This window comes from Pelobates fuscus, chromosome 5 (genome assembly GCF_036172605.1).
Source record: "Pelobates fuscus isolate aPelFus1 chromosome 5, aPelFus1.pri, whole genome shotgun sequence".
Taxonomy (NCBI): Eukaryota; Metazoa; Chordata; class Amphibia; order Anura; family Pelobatidae; genus Pelobates; species Pelobates fuscus.
The window spans coordinates 116,395,886-116,416,934 of record NC_086321.1 but is presented as its reverse complement, the minus strand read 5'-3'; the positions used below and the strand labels follow the sequence as shown (position 1 = coordinate 116,416,934).

The window sequence follows — 21,049 nt, the reverse complement described above, 5'->3', positions numbered from 1 at the left end:
AATTCTTCACATTGGATGATTGGAATTGTTCAGTAAGTTGATGCCAACCATAACATCTTTGCTATCAGACTGTTAAATGCCTGTTTTGTTTTTTTTAAATCCCAGCTGTTTGCAACTATCTGCTGTGCTGACTGGGGAAAGAGAGAGATGTCTGTCCTAGTGTGTTAAAAATCCCCCCTTTGACGTCTGAGAGCCAGGGGCACAGTATAGTGCCCTATATGAAATGTGTTGACAGAGTTTATCCATCACTAGAGACTGTACAGCACTATAGAATTGTAATGTTTCTAAAGCATTTAAACCAGTGGTTCTCAATCTTTTCAGAGAATGTACCTCTTTCAGTGTTCCAGTGTAGTGGCTGCCATTTACCCCTCAGGATGTATTATAATCCCTTGTGTTCAGATGGAGGGAAATCATCCTTGATGGTCCTGGGACCATGTGGTCTGCACCTCTGCTGGGTGGAGATCATTGTAATGACTTCTTTCCAGTCCTCTATGAATGAGATAGTGTTGCCATAGTAACTACTCTTAGCCAGTCACTCAACTGCATAAGCAAAATGGATATCACAAGCCTCCTCACTATAATGGGACAGTGCTGTGTCAGGTAGGGAGATCTTTTTACCCCACTACCAGTTGTGGGAATACAGAGCACCCCATGCTCGTTCCACTTGCTGTAGTGCACATACCCCCTGAGTTACACATCCCACTGATTGAGAGCCAGCGCTTTAAAGGTTAATATCCCATTAAGATTTCATCGAAATGTGATAACAAAGTGTGCTTGACTTCACAGGAACTTCTCCTGTAATCGAAACATTTCTTTATTTAGTATTTAGAACTAATTTAGGCTCCCCGAAAAACCTCAGGGTAAGGAGACAAATAAAACATTTAATTTCCCATTGGCATTTTTTGTTTAGTTTTTTTACTTTTCGCTCAAGGCAATGAGCTTTGTTACCAGATTAACCCCTCAGTTGGTAATATCAGTTTTGATTAGGAAATTGCTGTTTCCAAACCTTTATTTAACTAAAGCTCACAGATGGCATAAGCCTAGTTTACGGTTTATTTGTGTCATAACTGGAGCAAAACAGGCTTATTTCTTATTTTCCATTATGTAAGTGTAAGACCCTTCATACAACATATATCCCTTCGGCAGTGCTAGCTTTCTGACAGAATGCTTTAAGACGTCTGATCTCCACATACCAACCTATCCCATTACGCCCAGAAGCCTTTGCTCCACTGAATAACATTAGAATTAGAAAAATGGTTAGATCTATTAGTATGCTTGTTTGAGCAGGGCCCTCATCTACCTATTGTTCCTGTGTCACTGTGTAGTTGTCTCATTTATTGTAAGTCTCCCCCCCCCCCTCCCCCCACCCACCCTTTTAATAATATTGTAAAGCGCTGTGGAATTAGTTGGCACTATATAAATACCAATAATAATAATAATAATAGTAATAATAATATGCAGCTCTGTTTTAGTGCTGTCTGCTCCTCAAGTACGTTTTTTCCCTCTAAATTTCCAGCATTTAGAATTGATCCAAATACTGACATTTACACACTAAATGTGTTGGGTACAGTCAAACTAGCAACTGTGTTAGTAATGCATTACGTTAAATTGTATGTGTTGATGCACAATCATCTGTGTGTGATGTAAGGTTGTTGCAAAATGGCACAAATCTTTCAAATCCACCTTAGCTCTGGCTTTGACAGCCCATTGTAGGGTCAGAGCAGGAATCGCTTGAGAGGCTAAATTTTACATCCTCCATACCGCAAATCATTTGTATTCAACTCTGTCTCAGTGCCAGTAATTTTCACTTAAGTCCTAACACCTCCTGCACCTATAAACAGCATTTTCATTTTTTTTATCTAGTTCCCATAAGAACATTTGAAGAGGTTCATAAAACAGCACAAAATTAAAATGTAGTGGAAGCAGATGAGCTGAAGGAAGACTTAGACCCCAATGGAAGAGTGGGAAAAAAATCAAGAGATACTATTGGCACCAATACAACTTTTGCATAATGAAGTAGTTTTATTGTATAGATCATGCCTCTGAAATCACTTTAGTTACTGTTTATGTAGCACTAACCACACTTCTTCTGGCTGTGATTGACAAAGCATATATGAAAAAGGGGTTTCATTTTAATTTAAAAGTTAACTTATGTAAAAGCTTTTTATCTCCTGCTCTGTAAATTGAACTTTAATCACTTACAGTAGATAAGCATTTCTAAAATAAACAGACTGTGCAATAAAGCAAGTGTAAACATTAGATGACTCTTTACAGGAAGTGTTTAGGAATGCTCTGTAAGTCACATGCAGGTAGTTGTGACTTGGGCTATATACACAAAGTGTTTAAGTCATAAATGGCAGAGAATTGAACAGTGAGACTGCAGGGCATGATCTATACACTAAAACTGCTTCAATTAGCTGAAGTTGTTTTGGTATCTGTAGTGTCCCTTTAAGCTTGGAGTCAGATACCAGGTCAGGTCTAGATAATGCCTGGAGGAAGTGAAAACATTTGTCAGGGACTACCCTGATGCCTATAATGCTTTGAGTTGGGTTTTTATGCAGTTGGAAACCAGTTCTTTCAGCCTTGGATATGCACGGAAAGTGTATCAGTCTAATGACAAGTGAAAATGAAACTTGCAAAACATTGTAGTGCACAAAAGGCAATGTATTACCAGCCTGTATGTGTACCTTTACCTTATAAAAGTAAGCTGTAGCCTATATATATTGGGAATGGCTGCCACCTAATCGAAAAAGTGACATCTTATTAAAACTCTGTTCAAGAGTCTCAGACATTAAATTCCAACCTTTATTTATTGAATCTGTATGCCAATCTGTCTGCTTTAGTTGTGTAGGCAGCTACATAGTTATATTTCTGATAGTAACTACAGCATCAAAGACTTTAGTTTACATTACATGGACTCAGAAGTGGTAAATGTACAAGGTAATGGAGATTGCAGGGATTGGTATATGACCCTGGATAATATCACTGAACAGATATAATCTTCATCATTTTTACTTATTCTTGTACTCTTCATATCCCACCTCCTTCTGACATTGACAACGCTGGATAACTCAACCTGCTCTGTTCGATCCCAATAAAACATAAAAGGTAAAACGTAGGCAACAGAGAAAGGACTCATAAAATGTTAAACAGATGGGTATGATGCATGAATGCTGTTGAAAATATATTTTACTGGCTGCAACAAAGAGAGAGGGGGTCTGACAGAATAAAAAGGGGAGCAGATAGCCACAGAGAGAAACATGGATGAATGTAGACTGTGTAGACAGACAGGGAGACATACATAAAGTGGATAGGTTGTATTGATAGAGAAACCAACATAAATTGGAGCTCTTTAGTGAGAGACATAATTGAGCAGATTGACATTGGGTCCAGGACAAGTTACAGCAGAAGACAGGAAGTAGAGACAAGTGTGATGTTAGTGAGGGCTGAGAGAGATAAAGACGAGGGCAGACAGACAGACAGACAGAGCTAAAGGTTAGACAAAGGTAAATAGATGATAAGGGGGCAATGTTAAAATGGCAGTTTACGAAGCTAAATGGGTGATATATCCCAAGAGATTCAGAGAGAGATATGGAAATAGCCTGAGCCATGACACAAATAATACAGGAAAAGAGAGATACACTAATAAAATAAGAAACAGATTGACAGAAAATAAATGAGGCGCAGAAACGAGATGCCAATACAATGAAAGACAGAACCAGAAAGAAACTGATTTCAGGGATGCGTCTTTCTCTCTCTTTCTCTCTCTCTATTTCAAATGTACCAAACCCACAATAAAAAGCTACTTATGCTCTGGTTTGGTTGCCTGTTCAATAGAAATAGTTTAATGTACATCAATGCAAACCCGGATAGGAATCAATAATGTATAATCCGCCTATTTTAGAGCTTGTGTTACACTCTTGATTTCTGTATTTTTCAGACGATCGGGAAGCAATCTCAGCAGCGCTAGTGGAGGTCACTCAGAAGACTGGCATCTTGAAGACAATGTGAGTTCATGTTATTTTTTTTATTTTTTTTAACAAACACAATTTTAATGTTTGCCAATTGGTGCAACCAAGCAGTTAAGTGGGCATTATGCCGTTCCTATCCTGATTGCTTCCTTATGTTATCTTTTGTGAGTTAAAACAAACCAATAAGGAAAATGTAATTTTAAGAGAACACTCCAATCACCATAACCATATAGTGTGCTGTAGTGTTTATGGTGCCGTGTTTAGTAACGGTTTGTCATCTTACCTGCAGACAAACTGTTATGTGTAGAAAGCTCTCTTTAAACTAAGCCCTGTGGTGCATGGTTTAGTTCGTTGGCAGATTGTAATCAGCTGACGCGCTCAGCCAGTGAACTGGCTCTGTACTGCAGAACTTGGCACAAGAAAGCTAATGAAAGCTCCTGCTTAGGGGTCAAGTCCTAGGGAAAAAAGTGTGGGAACTCACCCAAGATCCACCCCTTCTTTATACCACTTTTAATATATATATTATTTTTAACAAGAAAAAGTGCATTTTTATTATTACAGTGTTTCTTTAAGTCAGCTTTAAATCCAAGTAAAATGTTTTTGTTTTTTTCTGTAAACGTTTTCTTTTTCATTGAGTACAACCTCTTAAATGTAGTTGTGCCAGTTACTTTAGCAATAGCTAAATCTGTTCACATCCAAATCAACACTCATATATCCCCCTCACTGCCACTTTAGAATGTAAACTTTGTTTGTCATGATCTGGTTATATGCATAACATAACAAAGACAGAACGTTCTGCAACAAGTATTATTATTATTATTATTATTATTATTGCAATTTATATAGCGCCAACAGATTCCGTAGCGCTTTACAATATTAAGAAGGGGATAAGTATGTGTCATAAGTAGTGCTATGTTTTTATTAACTGACCTCTTATTTGCTAAGCATGTTCTTTTGTAGCTGCCACAGCGCCTCAGCATACCCCGGTGATCGGAGTCTCCCTCAAGCTTACAACCCTGTAATCTACGATCTAATGTGTATTTGATTATATGCAAAGGGCAGGTCCTGCAGGCAGTGGTGGGTTTTGGATCTGTGCTGCCCTAGGCATGTCGGAACTCGGGCACCCCCTAATTTAAATATGTCCCACCATTTTCTCTCAAGGCCACACCTCTTCCTGTTAAAGCCTAACAGACACTTTGACTGACAGACACACACTCTCAGATACACTGACACAGGGCTGTATTTACCACAAGGCATTTGCCTAGGGCGGCACTTTCAGGGGGGCGGCAAAAAAACACCACCCCAAGTGCCCAGGCAAATGCCTTGTGTCCTTGGGGGCCGGCTGCCACCTCAGGGGACCTCCTAGGTGTTAAATTACTAATATTCTAGCCGGGTGGTGAGGGAGATAGGTCCTTTTAGATAATTATTAAAGATATTAATAATTGGTGAGTGTATGAGAAAATATCTGTGTGTGAGTATGTTTGTGACTGTCAGTGAGTGTGTGTTTGTCTGTCATTGTGAGTGTGTCATTCTATGTGTGACTGTCAGTCAAGAAAATGGCCTTGACACAAATTCGTGGGGAAAATTTAGTTAAGGGGGGTGCCGAATTTAGTTGTGCCTAGGGCAGCACAAATTCAGAATACACCACTGCACTGACATATACACACACTTCACTGATTTGACACAATCTGACAGACACACACAATCACTGACAGGCACGAACACAATCACTGACATACACACACAATGATGCAGACACACACACACACTGAGAGGCATACATAATCACTCAGACACACACACATACACCTACATTCACTGACAGATACACACACTCACACACAGACACACCCAATCACTCAGACACACAGGCTGCCTCACAGACACACATGACATACATACATACACACTCACTCACCGACACAAACTGACAGACACACACACTCTCTCACTCACAGACACACACTGACAGCCAGACACACACACACATTTTACCCCAGCACTCACAGATTATTTTTTTAATTTTAATTTGTGAGAGCTGGGTGGATTTTTTTATACCTTGGGTCCAGTGGGGCTGCTTGCCAGGCTTTTTGGGCAGATGTACAGGCAGACGGCCAGTTGAAGTCCAGGCGAGAGAGCGCTGATTTGTTAGCTCTCCTTGCTCAGCTCCTTCATGCGCCGCAGAGTGATGTCGGGAGCTGGAGTGTGACGTCATAATCTGGCTCCCGGCATCAATCTGCGGTGCGCAAGGGAACTGAGCAGGGAGAGCTCAGAAATCAGCTCTCCCTCACCTGGACTTCAACTGGCTGCCTTCCACCAGGCTTACAAGACATTTGCCTGGGCATTTGGGGGCGGTGTTTTTTTTGCGGCCCCCTGGAAAGTTGCGCCCAAGGAAAATGCCTTGTTTGCCTCACGGCAAATACAGCACTGCCTACAGGACAACTAACGGGAATGGCTTTCCTGCTGTGGAAAAAGTGCAGGAACACCGTTCTCACGCTTTCCTGCAGGACTCGAGCCCTGCTCCTGCTTAAGAAATTCTGTCTGTCATTCTGATTAAAAGGAGGTGTAGAGCAGTTCCCCTTTAGGTAAAAAGTCAAACAATAAACGGTTTGACCCCTTATATTTGGAGGGCACCAGGGAATGCCAGGCACCATAACCACTACAGTGAGATGCAGTGATTATGGTGATTCCATTGATCCTTTACTAAGAATTGTGGAATTAACAAGATGGTGTTTGAGCATTACAGTAATAGAGAAGGCAAAGCCATAATTCAGTAAACACAAAAAATTTAAATATTAAACATATATTATTTGATTTACAATTACTAATTGTAGATGTATAACAATATACATAAAAACGTGTTTTTAGTTACACTTACCGTTTAATGGAGGTATAGGAACTGTGATTACTGATCTTTAAAGGATTTGTTATGCTGTGCGATTAAACATTGCTTTTCTTCTGTAGGTATTCCACAGTTCACAGGACGGCAGTTACTATGATTCAAAGCGCAAAGATCTCCTACTCAAGAAAAGGAGAAGAATGCGCATTCCTGACAAACCAAACTATAGCCTTAATCTTTGGAGCATAATGAAGAACTGCATTGGAAAAGAATTATCCAAGATTCCTATGCCTGTACGTGAGTTTCATTGGCTACTGTAATTCATGAAGATTTAAAGTAATCATATAATCTAATATGCCAATGATAAAAACAAGCACTGTTCCTTTAAATAATATTTTCTATTTTCATATATTTTTCTCTAAAAGTAGAGAGTACTTGCCATACAAAAATAGACCTAGTATAATATATATGACTGTGGCAGAACCAGCCCCGCCACTTGTGCCTTTAAAGGACTGCTTGCCAGCCTCTTGCCCTGCGACTATGGCCCTGGGATGTATTGCCCTTCTAGGAACTGATTTGGGCATGTTGTATTTTATTATGCTGCTACTGGCCCTTTAAGAACCATCCGGGGACATACTGTGGAGTTACTGGGTGGCCACCATTGCATGTATCAGAGGCACAAGGTGAGAACAATGGATGGCGGCCATTTTAACTCACAGAAACTGTTGTGACTTTTCTACACGGTGCTATCTCGCCGGCATTTGGTGCACAAAAACATCGTGCAGTAGTTTTAAACTATACAACAAGGGACACATTATACAGTAATTATTTTTTATATAGCCTGTATATGTTCTGCGGAATCTGCATTAAACTGTATCTTCCAAACTACTGAATGGATCTTTGTGAATATTTGATATGTGGTTCACCCAGATCCCCCGGCTTCCGAGGATATACGGGGGGTTATTGGATGTTTTGGGGTCCCTGTGATATGTTTTATAAAACTGTATTTCTCTGCCTGTGATAATTATATTACCCATTGTGTTCAGTAATCATATCACAGGCAGAGGGGAGGATTTTGTGTGGGAGTGTCTATTGTACGGATTGATTGGTTGTATTTAAAAACCTTGTGGGCAGTACTATGTTTGTGGATTGTGGAAAAAAAGAGGCTGTATGTGCCAGTACAGTCAGTTCTGCTTGACCTCAAAACGAAGTGTCGTCTCGTTATTGGGGGATTTGGATTGTATACTGATTGCCAGGAGTGTAAGCTGATTGTATGCTTTTCCTGTTCAGCTGTTTACAGCATTCATATGCTTGAGAGCATTCGCATGCTTCTCCTGTTCGGTGGTTGTGGTGTCTGCTGCAGTGCTTGGAGTCCTCAGGAAGCGCTAGGAGCATCCTTCAACGGAGATGCCCGTCGATCCGTTACAATGACCTTGTTTATTAGTACATTGTTGGCCAAGTTAATCATATTACATGTATAGATACTATTTTATTTCATTATTTAGTCTTTCTGTCTAAATTTTAATACATACTTTACTTCTAAAATACATACTCTACTCTCTAGGTTAGGATATTTTCCTATAACTGGTTCATGGGGTTAGACTGAAATAGACCTACAAAAATCCACATTGATTTGCATGACTCTCAAGGACAATACTATATTGATTGGCTTATTTCCAAGCAAAATCACATAACGTAAAAAGATCACGTATGCAATCTTACTTGTATATAATGTACGTGTGTATCATTTTTATCAGTGAATAAATGGACTAGCCACTAACAACCAAAGGCAATGCTTTGGTTTCTTCATACTTTTTTTGAAGCCAAAAATAGCCAGTTATATGAGATTCTTATATAAAACTCTTTATTTATCCCTAAAGTGACTGGTCCATGTGTTCATTGTGTCCTTGCTTGTGATTACTCTGGATTTATTGACACTGAGTGATTGCTGTTTTGATGTGTCCCATCGTAAAAAATAGCTATATTTGGCCAAAATCACCCTATAAAATATATAAATATTTTAAGAATCTTCAGGATCAGCACAAAAAACAGGCAGATTAAATATCATTGAGGAACTCCTATTACTAAATGATAAGACACTTCCATTTCCATATTGTTAATGGAGATAAAGGAAAGGATTTAAATCCCGGGGCTGGAGAAACATAAATGGTGGGTCAGGTTGCCCAGGATGTCTGTAAAGTTAACTTATACAATTTACCTAGATGTAGGTAGTGATAATGTGTTGTTATTAAAAGGTAAACTAGAGTTCAGCTTAACCCCTTAAGGACCAAACTTCTGAAATAAAAGGGAATCATGACATGTCACACATGTCATGTGTCCTTAAGGGGTTAAAGGGAAACTCCAGTGCCAGGAAAACGATCCCTCTCCCTCCCACCCCCCAATCCCCGGTTACTGAAGGGGTGAAAACCCCTTCAGTGACTTACCTGAGGCAGCGGCGATGTCCCTCGTCGCTGTCTCCGCCTCCGCGACGCTCCTCCTCTTCATTGCGTCGGCCGGTGGGCGACACTGATCTCGCCCACCGGCCGAGGGGACCTAATGCGCATGCGCGGCAATGCCGCGCATGCGCATTACGTCTCCCCATAGGAAAGCATTGAAAAATAATTTCAATGCTTTCCTATGGGGTTTTGAGCGACGCTGGAGGTCCTCACACAGCGTGAGGACGTCCAGCGACGCTCTAGCACAGGTTTCCTGTGCTAGAACCCAGGAAGTGACCTCTAGTGGCTGTCTAATAGACAGCCACTAGAGGTGGAGTTAACCCTGCAAGGTAATTATTGCAGTTTATAAAAAAAACTGCAATAATTACACTTGCAGGGTTAAGAGTAGTGGGAGTTGGCACCCAGACCATTCCAATAAGCAGAAGTGGTCTGGGTGCCTAGAGTGTCCCTTTAATGACATTTCTACTTTGATTTTGTGAAATTGAATACTGAATTGATTTGAAGGATTTCTGTACTAAGCTGTCAAGGAGTTTGAATTATTTTAACTTAACCATCTCATAGAAAATAGAGCTCATGATGCTCATGGACTCCAAATTATTCATTATCCAGAAAATAGACAGCCACTAGAGGTGGAGTTAACCCTGCAAGGTAATTATTGCAGTTTATAAAAAACTGCAATAATTACACTTGCAGGGTTAAGAGTAGTGGGAGTTGGCACCCAGACCATTCCAATAAGCAGAAGTGGTCTGGGTGCCTAGAGTGTCCCTTTAATGACATTTCTACTTTGATTTTGTGAAATTGAATACTGGGGGGGGGGGGGAGGGGGTGATAAACAGGCACACAAAAAGGGCGGGAGAATGTGAAAAATAGACAAGGTGCTGGTGGAAGAATACCACAGTGGGCTAAAGAGACACGCAAAAAGGGGAAGGGGCAAAGAACACACAAATTTGGCCGAGTGAAAGAAACACACTCAAGGGACTGGGGTAAGACACAAAAGGGGGTTGTTGGGGAGAAAGAGACACACAACTGGGCTCGGAGGGAGAAAGAGACACACGGGCCACAGGGAAAGTGGGGGGAGAGAGTTACACAGAGGGGATGTGGGGGTTGAGAGAGTTACACAGAGGGGATGTGGGGGTTGAGAGAGTCACACAGAGGGGATGTGGGGGTTGAGAGAGTCACACAGAGGGGATGTGGGGGGAGAGAGTAACACAGAGGGGATGTGGGGGGGAGAGTCACACAGAGGGGATGTGGGGGGGAGAGTCACACAGAGGGATGTGGGGGGGGAGTCACAGAGAGGGGTGTGGGGGGGAGAGTCACACAGAGGGTTGTGGGGAGGGAGAGTCACACAGAGGGGATGTGAGGGAGAAAGAGTCACACAGAGGAGTGTGGTTGAGAGAGAGTCGCACAGAGGGGCCGTGGAGGAGAAACAGGCACACAGAGGGGCTGTGGGGTAGAAAGATGTACAGAGGGGCTGTGGGGGAGGAAAAGACACAGAAAGTGGTTTGAGACAGAGTAACACAAAGGGGCTGGAGTGAAGTAAGAGACACACAATGAAATGGTTGTAAGGCACAGGAAAATTGGGGGATAAGGTGCACTAAAGAGGTTAAGACATTCCAAAGAGAGGATAAACACAAAAGTAAGAAATTCAATAGTAGGGTGAAGATGGCTTTTCTTTTTCTTTTTTGTTTGGGGGGGAGGGACGAGGAGGCTACAAAATGCATCTTTGCCTGTATAGCCAAACATTCTTGCACTAACCCTGTCTCTCTCATTTGGGGGCACACTCAAAATCATGGTGGCTGAGCGCAATCGCTCTAATTATGGCTGCAGCTAACGGACGGAGAGGGAACCCACGGTTATCCAATGATACCTGGGGCTCCTTGGGACCAGTGGGGATTTAACCCTGCTGGTACGTTTTAATGCGTGAAGGTTTATGCTGTCAACGGGACTTAAAACCATCATGCCATCATTAGGTTATAATGGGTTAAATTACTTCGAAAAGGGATAGATAGTGTCATGGTAATAGCAGGAAACACATAGTCTTGAAAAAAACAAATCTTGTTTTAGGGACTATAGGTTCCCTTTAAATGCATCACATAAATAATTTAAAATATGTAAACAAATATAGATACCTGCAGTTACTGAATTTGCACAGGCATGTTTCAGCAGCACACATACCAGACCAAATAGAGGGTTCACCAATCAGGAATATCTCATTGTGTTTACTAAGGTCTGATCATACCCCCATAGACTCTTTTCTAGCATATATCATTACACTGATTCCTCTATATTCAATGACTTGCATTTTTTCATGGAATAATCTATTTTCTCAATTTTTAAAGCATCAACCAGTGTCCAAGGGTTACTAGCTCAGGCTCCGTGTTGGGGAAGGAATGGCCTCTAAGCAGAATGAATTCTTTTCATTTAAGTACATTTATTTCAGCAGGGATATGGGATAGCTGTCCAAGGGCAGTGTAATAAATATGAATCGGTGACAGATAAAATATTTGAGACCAAAATATAAGTGAGATTTCAGCTTTGGAGGTGGGAAATGTTATGAGCTCAGTGTATTATGCTTTATGTTCTATTTTAAGGCAGATGTCCTAAAGGGGGGAAGGAATGTGAACATCTTGTGTTTATGTGTCTGATATCTGAAGTGATGTCACCCTGCTTGTCATAATTAATTCGTTTATAGTCTGTGGTTGGAATATAACCTTCAAATGATGTACTGATCAGCTGTGCAGTTCATGAATGGTTTGCAAAGGGCATTGAAAATCAAAGTTATTTTAGTGAATGCTTTCTAGCCTTGATTTCTTCATAGATGGCAGTCTAAATACCGGTATGTCAAAAATTATGAACCATTAGGAAATTGCAGAAAACCAATCAAGAATAGATTTATCCTGGGACAAAATGTGTGCTTGCTCTTTGACACGGTTACACATTAATTCACACCTTTGCCTTTTTGTCCAACTCAATAGAGAGGATTACAGTCTTAATTAAAATTGTTTTAAAGCTGGTATTAACATGTAAAATGGTAACTATTGCCCATTTACACGGATGTATATTTAATGTTAAGTTGGCTTGCAATGGCCTTTTTCTAGCCCTGTGGTTCTGATTTTTTTGGAGGTACTTTATTGGATTTAAAGTGTTTAACATGCATTGTATGCACACTGTACCTAGACAGCATGATATAAGTTGTAAAAAATAAATGATTTAACATTTTTATATGTATATAATCTTTAAAGGGACACTATAGTCACCAGAACAACTACAGCTTAATGTAGTTGTTCTGGTAAGTATAAGCATTGCTTTCAGGCATTTCCATGCAAACACTGTCTTTTCAGAGAAAAGGCAGTGTTTACATTGCCCCTAGGGACACCTCCAAGTGCCGCTCCTCAGATGGCCACTGGAGGTGCTTCCTGGCTCAGTGCTGCGAAAAACGAAAATGTACTTAAAGTGAAGCAATACCTTTTTTCACTTCCCAATTGCATGTACTGCATTGCAATAGTAATTTAAATGCATAACTGATACTGCAATTGCAGATTTCCAGTGATTTTATTTCCAGTGATTTATTTAGGGATTTCCAGTCGGATTGTATTCAGTTAAAACAAACAGTAAAAAAAAAAATCTCATTCCAGATTGTACCATTTATCTTTAATGTTTTCCTCGTCTGACAACCTTAAACTGGGAGGGAAAGTGAAATAAACCTGCCCCCTGGGCCATTTTCTGTCAATACTGGCCAGTTTGTATTTGTTAGCAGCTTATTTGCACACTTTAAGAAACAACTCTTCATCACTTTAAGCATTTATGGTTTAACTTTGAATTCTCAGAATTCTGGCTAGTTCTAGAAATTGACAGGGTAAACTCTTTCACTGGATGGCGCCGATTGCAGAATATGGACAATGTAGGGGCAGAAAAAATATATATATGTTCAGCTAGGAGTAGACATTACAAATTTGAGATGATTAACCTGTGCCATGGCAGAAGGTGTGAAAAGTTCTTGCCCCAATGACACTGAACTGAGCTGCTCTGGGCGAGAATTTTCTGTTCACTTGCGGACAGAAGAGGCGCGGGAATGTCTGTACTCGCGAGGCACCTTTAACCCCTTAAGACCGCAGGACGTACTATGACGTCCTTATTTTGGTGGCTCTAAAAGCCGCAGGACGTCATAGTACGTCCTGCGATCTTATGTACTTACCCGGTCGCCAGCGATCCCACGCCGGCGATCGCGGTATGGGGGACTTACCTGGGAGCCCAGGGAGTCCCCCTGCGTCCTCTTCAGCCGCCCAGGGCCATGTGATCGCGAGGTCCTTGCGAGGACCCCGCGATCACATGGACGGCATAGCCGTCCAAGGCATTGCCAGCAGGGGGAGTGCCTGTAATGACAGGTACTCCCCCTGCTGTCTGAAAAAAAAATTAAAAATGTTAAAACAGTGTAAAAATAAATTATATATACTTAGATCATATATATATTTATTATATATATGATCTAACTATATATATATACACACATATACACACATACACATAAATATGCATACACTGTCTACGTGTATTTTAATATTAATATATACATAATTATATATATATATTAATATCAAAATACACGTACAATGATATTGATTAAATATATATATAATTTTCATTATATATATATTTATATATAATAAAAAATAAATATATAAATACGTTAAAAAATAAATAAAAAAATAATAAAAAAATAATTAAAAAAAAATAGATAAAAAATATATAAACATGCGTAATTTCGTTCTAACTGTATTTTAAAATTAATATATATATATTGATATCAAAATACATGTAGAACGAAATAATATATATATCTATATACATAAGTATAAGACGATAATGGCAGCAACCATGTTTTAATGAATTGAAATAAACAGGAAATTTTATCCACCTACAAGACCGTGAGTGCAAGCCTACATTTATTACTTTTTATATACATAAGTATATACGTATATATCACTATGTATATACCTATATATAAATAAAAATAATTAAAAAAAATTATATACATATATATATACACACATATATATATACACACATATATATATAATAATTCTACGCATATATTTATGTAATAATTTTACATAATTAGGTCATTTTATTAATTACAATTTGCAGGACCTGCCTGCCAACCCAGGCCAAAAGTTCAGGGAATTACATTGTCTAGCACTATATTTAACTCTGTAACTTTCCAAGACACCATGAAACCTGTACATGGGGGGTACTGTTTTACTCGGAAGACTTCGCTGAACACAAATATTAGTGTTTCAAAACAGTAAAATATATTACAACGACGATATCGTCAGTGACAGTGACATTTTTTGCATTTTTCACACACAAATGGCACTTACACTGACGATATAATTGTTGTGATACGTTTTACTGTTTTGAAACACTAATATTTGTGTTCAGCGAAGTCTCCTGAGTATAACAGTACCCCTCATGTACAGGTTTTATGGTGTTTTCAAAAGTTACAGAGTCAAATATAAGGTTTGCGTTTCAGTTTTTTCACATTAAAATTCGCCAGGATGCCTTTGAGACCGTATGGTAGCCCAGGAATGAAAATTATCCCCATGATGGCATACCATTTGCAATAGTAGACAACCCAGGGTATTGCAAATAGGGTATGTTCAGTTTTTTTAGTAGCCACTTAGTCACAAACACTGGCCAAAATTTGCGTTCAAATTAGTTTTTTGCATTTTCAAATATTAACACTAACTTTGGCCAGTGTTTGTGACCAAGTGGCTACTAAAAAAGACTGGACATACTCAATTTGCAATACCTTAGGTTGTCTACTTTTGCAAATGGTATGCCATCATGGGGGTAATTCTTATTTCTGGGCTACCATATGGTCTCAAAGGCAACGTAACCAATCTGGCGAATTTCAATGTAAAAAAACTGAAATATGTAACACGCTATATTTGACCCTGTAACTTCCCAAAACACCATAAAACCTGAACATAGGGGGTACTGTTTTACACGCGAGACATCGCTGAATACAAATGTGTGTATTGTATTGCAGTAAAAGCAAACAGTATTATGACATTCACAGTTAGAATGTCACGTAGAACTAAAAAAATTTAAAAAATTCTTATTTTCTCCCATTTTAAAATATTTTTTTCATATTAAATTATGTTCCATACCTAAATATTTGATGTTAAACGAAAGCCCCGTTTCCCCTGAATAAAATGATATATAATAATGGGGTGTGCATTTAATATGAAAGAGGTGAATTATGGTTGGACAGACATATAGCGCAAATGCCAGGTTTTGTTTACGTTTTTTTGGATCACAACTTGTACATTTGGCTGCGGTCTTAAGGGGTTAAGTACACTCGCGGGTATGTCTGTACTCTCGAGTGTATGTAAAGTGAGTGTATGTAAAGTGGGGTATGCCTGTATATTTTTTAATAAAAATTTCACAACCCATAGCTAACCTATAGTCAGCTTTCGGATTGTAAAAACATCCAGGAGGTGACTAGTGCACTTTAGATCACTTACAAATGTTGAATAGACTTTGGATTGGTAGAATTGGGGTACATTTGATACCGGAGAAACTGACGGAAGCAAAGCACAGAGAGATGGACACAGGTTTCTTCAGGAAGGAAGAGATTCTTTATTGGATCACCGATCGGGACTCAGAGGGACTAGCGTCACCAAAATACCACAAGTTCTGAGCCCCGGACAATTTTGCAGGCTCCTTATATAGGCACATAACTCCTCCCATATTAAGCTCCACCCGCACATTCTCTTGACCAATCAATACAAATAAGAATTAACTTCCTGCTTGACCGCATGGCTTGTCCAGCACAATGGAGGAGGGGAATACTACATCCTGTATTCTTGCACATGCTCCGTACACTACTGATCGTATCTTGCCTCGTGCAACCAACTGATCGATACGTCAGCATATGCACGTACACATGCCACGTGGTAATCTTGGCCTACTAAATTTATTTTTACCGAGATTCCACCACATTCCCCCCTTTGATGCCTCTTGATATTTCACAATTACTTGAGGCATCACTTAACCTTAGTTTGCATACACCGCAAGTTACCTTGAACCAGACCAGACTTAACTTATGATGTGAATCTTCAACACTCATCTTGGAACCTGCATTGGTTCTCCCTGATCTAGAGCCTTATACTTATAAATTGCCATTATCTGTGCAGCAGCCTTCCTCTCTGCTATATTTTCTATCAGGCTTTGCACAGACCTGACTACTAAGGGTATAAGACACGGCAGGAGTAGACACAACATTAAAATCAGTAGGACTCCACCTACCACTGCCTTAAGCCCTCCAAACCACTCATACCAGCTACCAAACCAACTACTTGGATTATACCCTTTCCATACCTGAGTAGGCACATGCGCTAGTTTAACCATATGGCTAGTAAGCTCAGCTATTGCTTGCCCTTCGTCATCTATTTGAAGACAGCAATTGCTCAGGTTAAACTTCCCACATACACCTCCCTCTACTGCCAATAGGTAATCCAAGGCTAATCTATTTTGGTAGACTGCTGTCCTCATCCTGGTATTATGCTTCGCTAGAAGATTGAGCATGAGTGGTTAAAAACGCATACTTGGAGTCCGTGTAGATGTTCACTCTTAAACCTTCAGCCAATTGTAACGCTCGTGTCAGTGCTATCAACTCTGCCTTTTGTGCTGATGTTCCTTTCGCCAGTGGCCGAGCTTCTATCACCTTGTCTATTGTTGTCACTGCATACCCTGCATAGCGGATCCCTTCTTTCACATAACTACTGCCGTCGGTATAATATTGAACATCGGGGTTCTGGATGGGAAAATCACGAAGATCTGGTCTACTTGAGAATACTTCATCCATTACTTCCAAACAATCATGTTGACTTTCAGTAGGTTGTGGCAAAAGGGTAGCTGGATTTAAGGTGTTTACAGTCTCTAAATGCACTCTTGGGTTTTCACACAACATTGCTTGATACTTGGTCATACGGCTGTTACTAAACCAATGATTTCCTTTGTAATCCAACAACGTCTGTACTGCATGTGGGACTCGTACATAAAGTTCTTGACCCAGAGTGAGTTTATCGGCTTCAGCTACTAGCAGGGCGGCTGCAGCTACGGCTCTTAGGTGGAAGTCCGCTGGCCACTGCATCCAATTGCTTAGACATGTAGGCAACAGGTCTTTGCCATGATCCCAAGTACTGTGTCAATACTCCCACAGCCATTCTTCTTTGTTCATGTACATACAGGTAGAATGGTCGTGTGTGATCAGGTAGACCTAATGCTGGGGCACTCATCAAAGCCTTCTTCACATCTTCAAATGCCGTTTGCTGTTCTTGAGTCCATAAGAAGGGGTCGTGCTCTGTACCTTTGATAGCTGCATACAGAGGTTTTGCCAGTATCGCGTAGCTGGGAATCCATATCCTACAGAAGCCTGCTGCCCCCAAGAATTCTCGCACTTGTCTTCTATTCTTGGGTATCGGTATTTGGCACACAGCTTCTTTTCTCTCTGGCCCCATAATTCTTTGACCTTCAGAGATATGGAATCCCAGATATTTGACAGTTGGCAAACACAACTGAGCCTTCTTTCTAGACACCTTGTATCCTGCCTTCCAGAGAATGTGTAGTAGATCGTGTGTTGCTTGCTGACAGATTTCTTTTGTAACTGCTGCTATCAACAAGTCATCTACATACTGTAACAATACACACTCTCCTGGGATGGACTCGAAATCCAGTAGATCTTGACTTAGAGCTGAACCAAATAGGGTAGGTGAATTTTTAAACCCTTGGGGTAGTCTTGTCCAAGTCATTTGGCGTTTTGAGCCCGTTACAGCGTTCTCCCATTGGAAAGCGAAAATACATTGACTTTCTGCGGCAATTCGGAGGCAAAAGAAGGCATCTTTGAGGTCTAAGACTGTAAAGTAAGTAGCCCCGCCCGGAATTAAAGCAAGCAGGTTATATGGATTGGGTACAACTGGATGTATACTAACAACCGCATCATTGACTGCTCTCAAGTCCTGCACAGGTCGATACTCATCTGTACCGGGCTTTTGAACAGGCAGCAATGGGGTGTTCCAGGGGGAAGTACAGAATTTTAGGATACCATACCGTATGAACTTATCCAGATAAGATTGGATGTTCTTCTTAGCCTTCTGCGGGATGTGGTATTGTCTTAGGCTTACTGGATAAACCCCAAGTTTTAGTTCAATTTTAATAGGTGGAATATTGCGGGCCAGTCCTGGTGGGTTGTTCTCTGCCCAAACTCCTGGTATGTTGAATAAGGACTCATCACTCCTAGGGTTTTGGCTAGTCAACGCTGTATAAAGTCGCCACTCTTCTTCCTTTGGTACAGATAATGTCATAATACCTGAAGGTCCATTAAACTTTAAGGATGTTGTTCCATTTGGCAGGAATGTAATCTGCGCTTGTAATTTTGATAGCATATCACGTCCCAGCAATTGGACTGGACATTCAGGCATATATAGGAATTGATGTTTTACTACGTGGCCTCCCAATGTACAGAGTCGACTTTTAAGAACCGGTTTTTCAGCACTTCTTCCAGTTGCTCCTATTACAGTAATAGTCCTTCCAGATGGAGGAGCAACTAGATTAGTCACCACTGAATGTTCAGCACCAGTGTCGATCATGAACGCACTCCTTTTTCCCCCTATTGATACATCGACCATAGGCTCCGCTCGACCAAGGGGGATGGAGCCCGGTCGGTATCAATAGTCCTCCATGACCGTGTCAGCCAATCCCACAAAGTCCCTGCCTTCTCTATCGCGGGACCTTTGCGCTGCTGGGATATACCTATCTTCCCTAACACTTCCTCTGTTCCCATTGCTCCCTCTATTACCATTACTCCCTCCGGGGCCTCCTCTACCTCTCGCTCTGCCTCTAAAGTTTCCGTAACCTGCCCTGGGTAGGTCTCTCTCGTACTGCTCTCTTTGTGGACATTCGTTCCTCCACCGATCGGGACTCAGAGGGACTAGCGTCACCAAAATACCACAAGTTCTGAGCCCCGGACAATTTTGCAGGCTCCTTATATAGGCACATAACTCCTCCCATATTAAGCTCCACCCGCACATTCTCTTGACCAATCAATACAAATAACAATTAACTTCCTGCTTGACCGCATGGCTTGTCCAGCACAATGGAGGAGGGGAATACTACATCCTGTATTCTTGCACATGCTCCGTACACTACTGATCGTATCTTGCCTCGTGCAACCAACTGATCGATACGTCAGCATATGCACGTACACATGCCACGTGGTAATCTTGGCCTACTAAATTTATTTTTACCGAGATTCCACCACACATTTACATTTTCTACAATGCCTGGCAAACCAGAATGAAGTCCTCTGTAGTTAGTCATCACTGTTGAAAGTAAAAGGCAATCAGCAGAAAGTACACGTATCATTGTCTAAAATAAAATTATAATTTCCAAAAATGAAAGTTAAAAACTAAAATCAAATGCAATTAAACAGAGCCCCTGCTGTTCCAGATTATTTTATTGTAGATAGTTTGGATCACTGTATCCTTTACTCCTGGCACCTAAAAATGATTGGACAACAATATGAGTGCCTTGAAGCACTAGACTTTTAGTGAAACTGACATACTGATGACTTGTCCAAGTCTCACTAAAAGATAAATCTGTTATTTCTTAGTAAATGTAATGTAAGTGCTTTGTTCGCCATTGGAGATATTCAAAACACTTAAACTATAATCCCTAGAATAAGAGACTCAGTTCTGTTATTATAAATTGGTCTCGGACACCATGTGTCATGCCAAAGCATGAGTTGGCATTTGATATATGTTATGAGTTGTTTTTGTGCATGTTGGGATAACAATCTATTGTAGGCTTTGATCTAACACCAGACCTAAGCCATAGAACCTCTAGATAACCATCACCAGAGCTGGACACAGGATGCCGTAATAGGTATTGGTGCATATGCTCTGACATTGGGTTACTCAAATTACAACATACCTTAAGAAAATATGGAGTGGGCAATAAACTGCCAGGCCAAATCCCTCTGATCCACCCAGGGGTCTGCCCACTTAGAAACATCTAGTTGTTAGCTATACAACACGGATGTTGGACTATCCAGGGAGAGATTTTCTTTTTAGCAACTACTTGGAGAAATTTAACATCGGAATCTCCCAAAATAATTATATATAAGTGGTAAATTTTTGTAAGGATCTCTTGTGTTTTCTCCTATTTTATTTTATGGACTGTTTTGCAATTTGTTATCTGTGTTTCTGTATGTCGTTTATTTATGTATTTTTGTACACAGCACTGTGAATCCTTTTGGTCAGATTAAATGTTTACTTAATCAGCTTGTGTCTTTGTTCTCTATGAGCTCACTCTTCTGAGTAATGCTCAGGTAGACACGTTACCAAAATGGTGAATTATATATGTCTGATCAGTAAAGTAAGGTTGTGATACTATAATTCTGCTGTGTGTGGGGTACCTTAGACACCCCCGATATAAATTCTTGGTGGTGGCAGTAAAGTGTGTACTAGGGTGTTAGTGTAGGAGGAATTGCAAGGGGTTAATTTAGTGGTTACTGGGACTAGCAACAGGTAACCAGGGGTCTAGTGTCATTAACCCTTTCACTTCCACACTCTCCCCACTGTCTCGGCTGGGCCAATAGCCCACGTACGTGACACCATGCAAACATTATATATTATAAAATATCTGAAAAAATAATCTATTTAGTGTATAACTTGGATCTTTAACCCCTTAAGGACCAAACTTCTAGAATAAAAGGGAAT

General features: G+C 40.4%; 1 protein-coding gene across 1 annotated transcript in view; it reads left to right on the top strand.

Moving 5' to 3' along the window:
• Positions 1-21,049, top strand: part of OSBP2 (oxysterol binding protein 2) — a 298,677-nt gene that overhangs the window by 236,963 nt on the left and 40,665 nt on the right. Inside the window, exons 6-7 of the mRNA XM_063454168.1 lie at positions 3,941-4,007; positions 6,936-7,103. Coding sequence (XP_063310238.1) covers positions 3,941-4,007; positions 6,936-7,103 — 235 coding nt within the window. The remainder of the gene's footprint in view (positions 1-3,940; positions 4,008-6,935; positions 7,104-21,049) is intronic.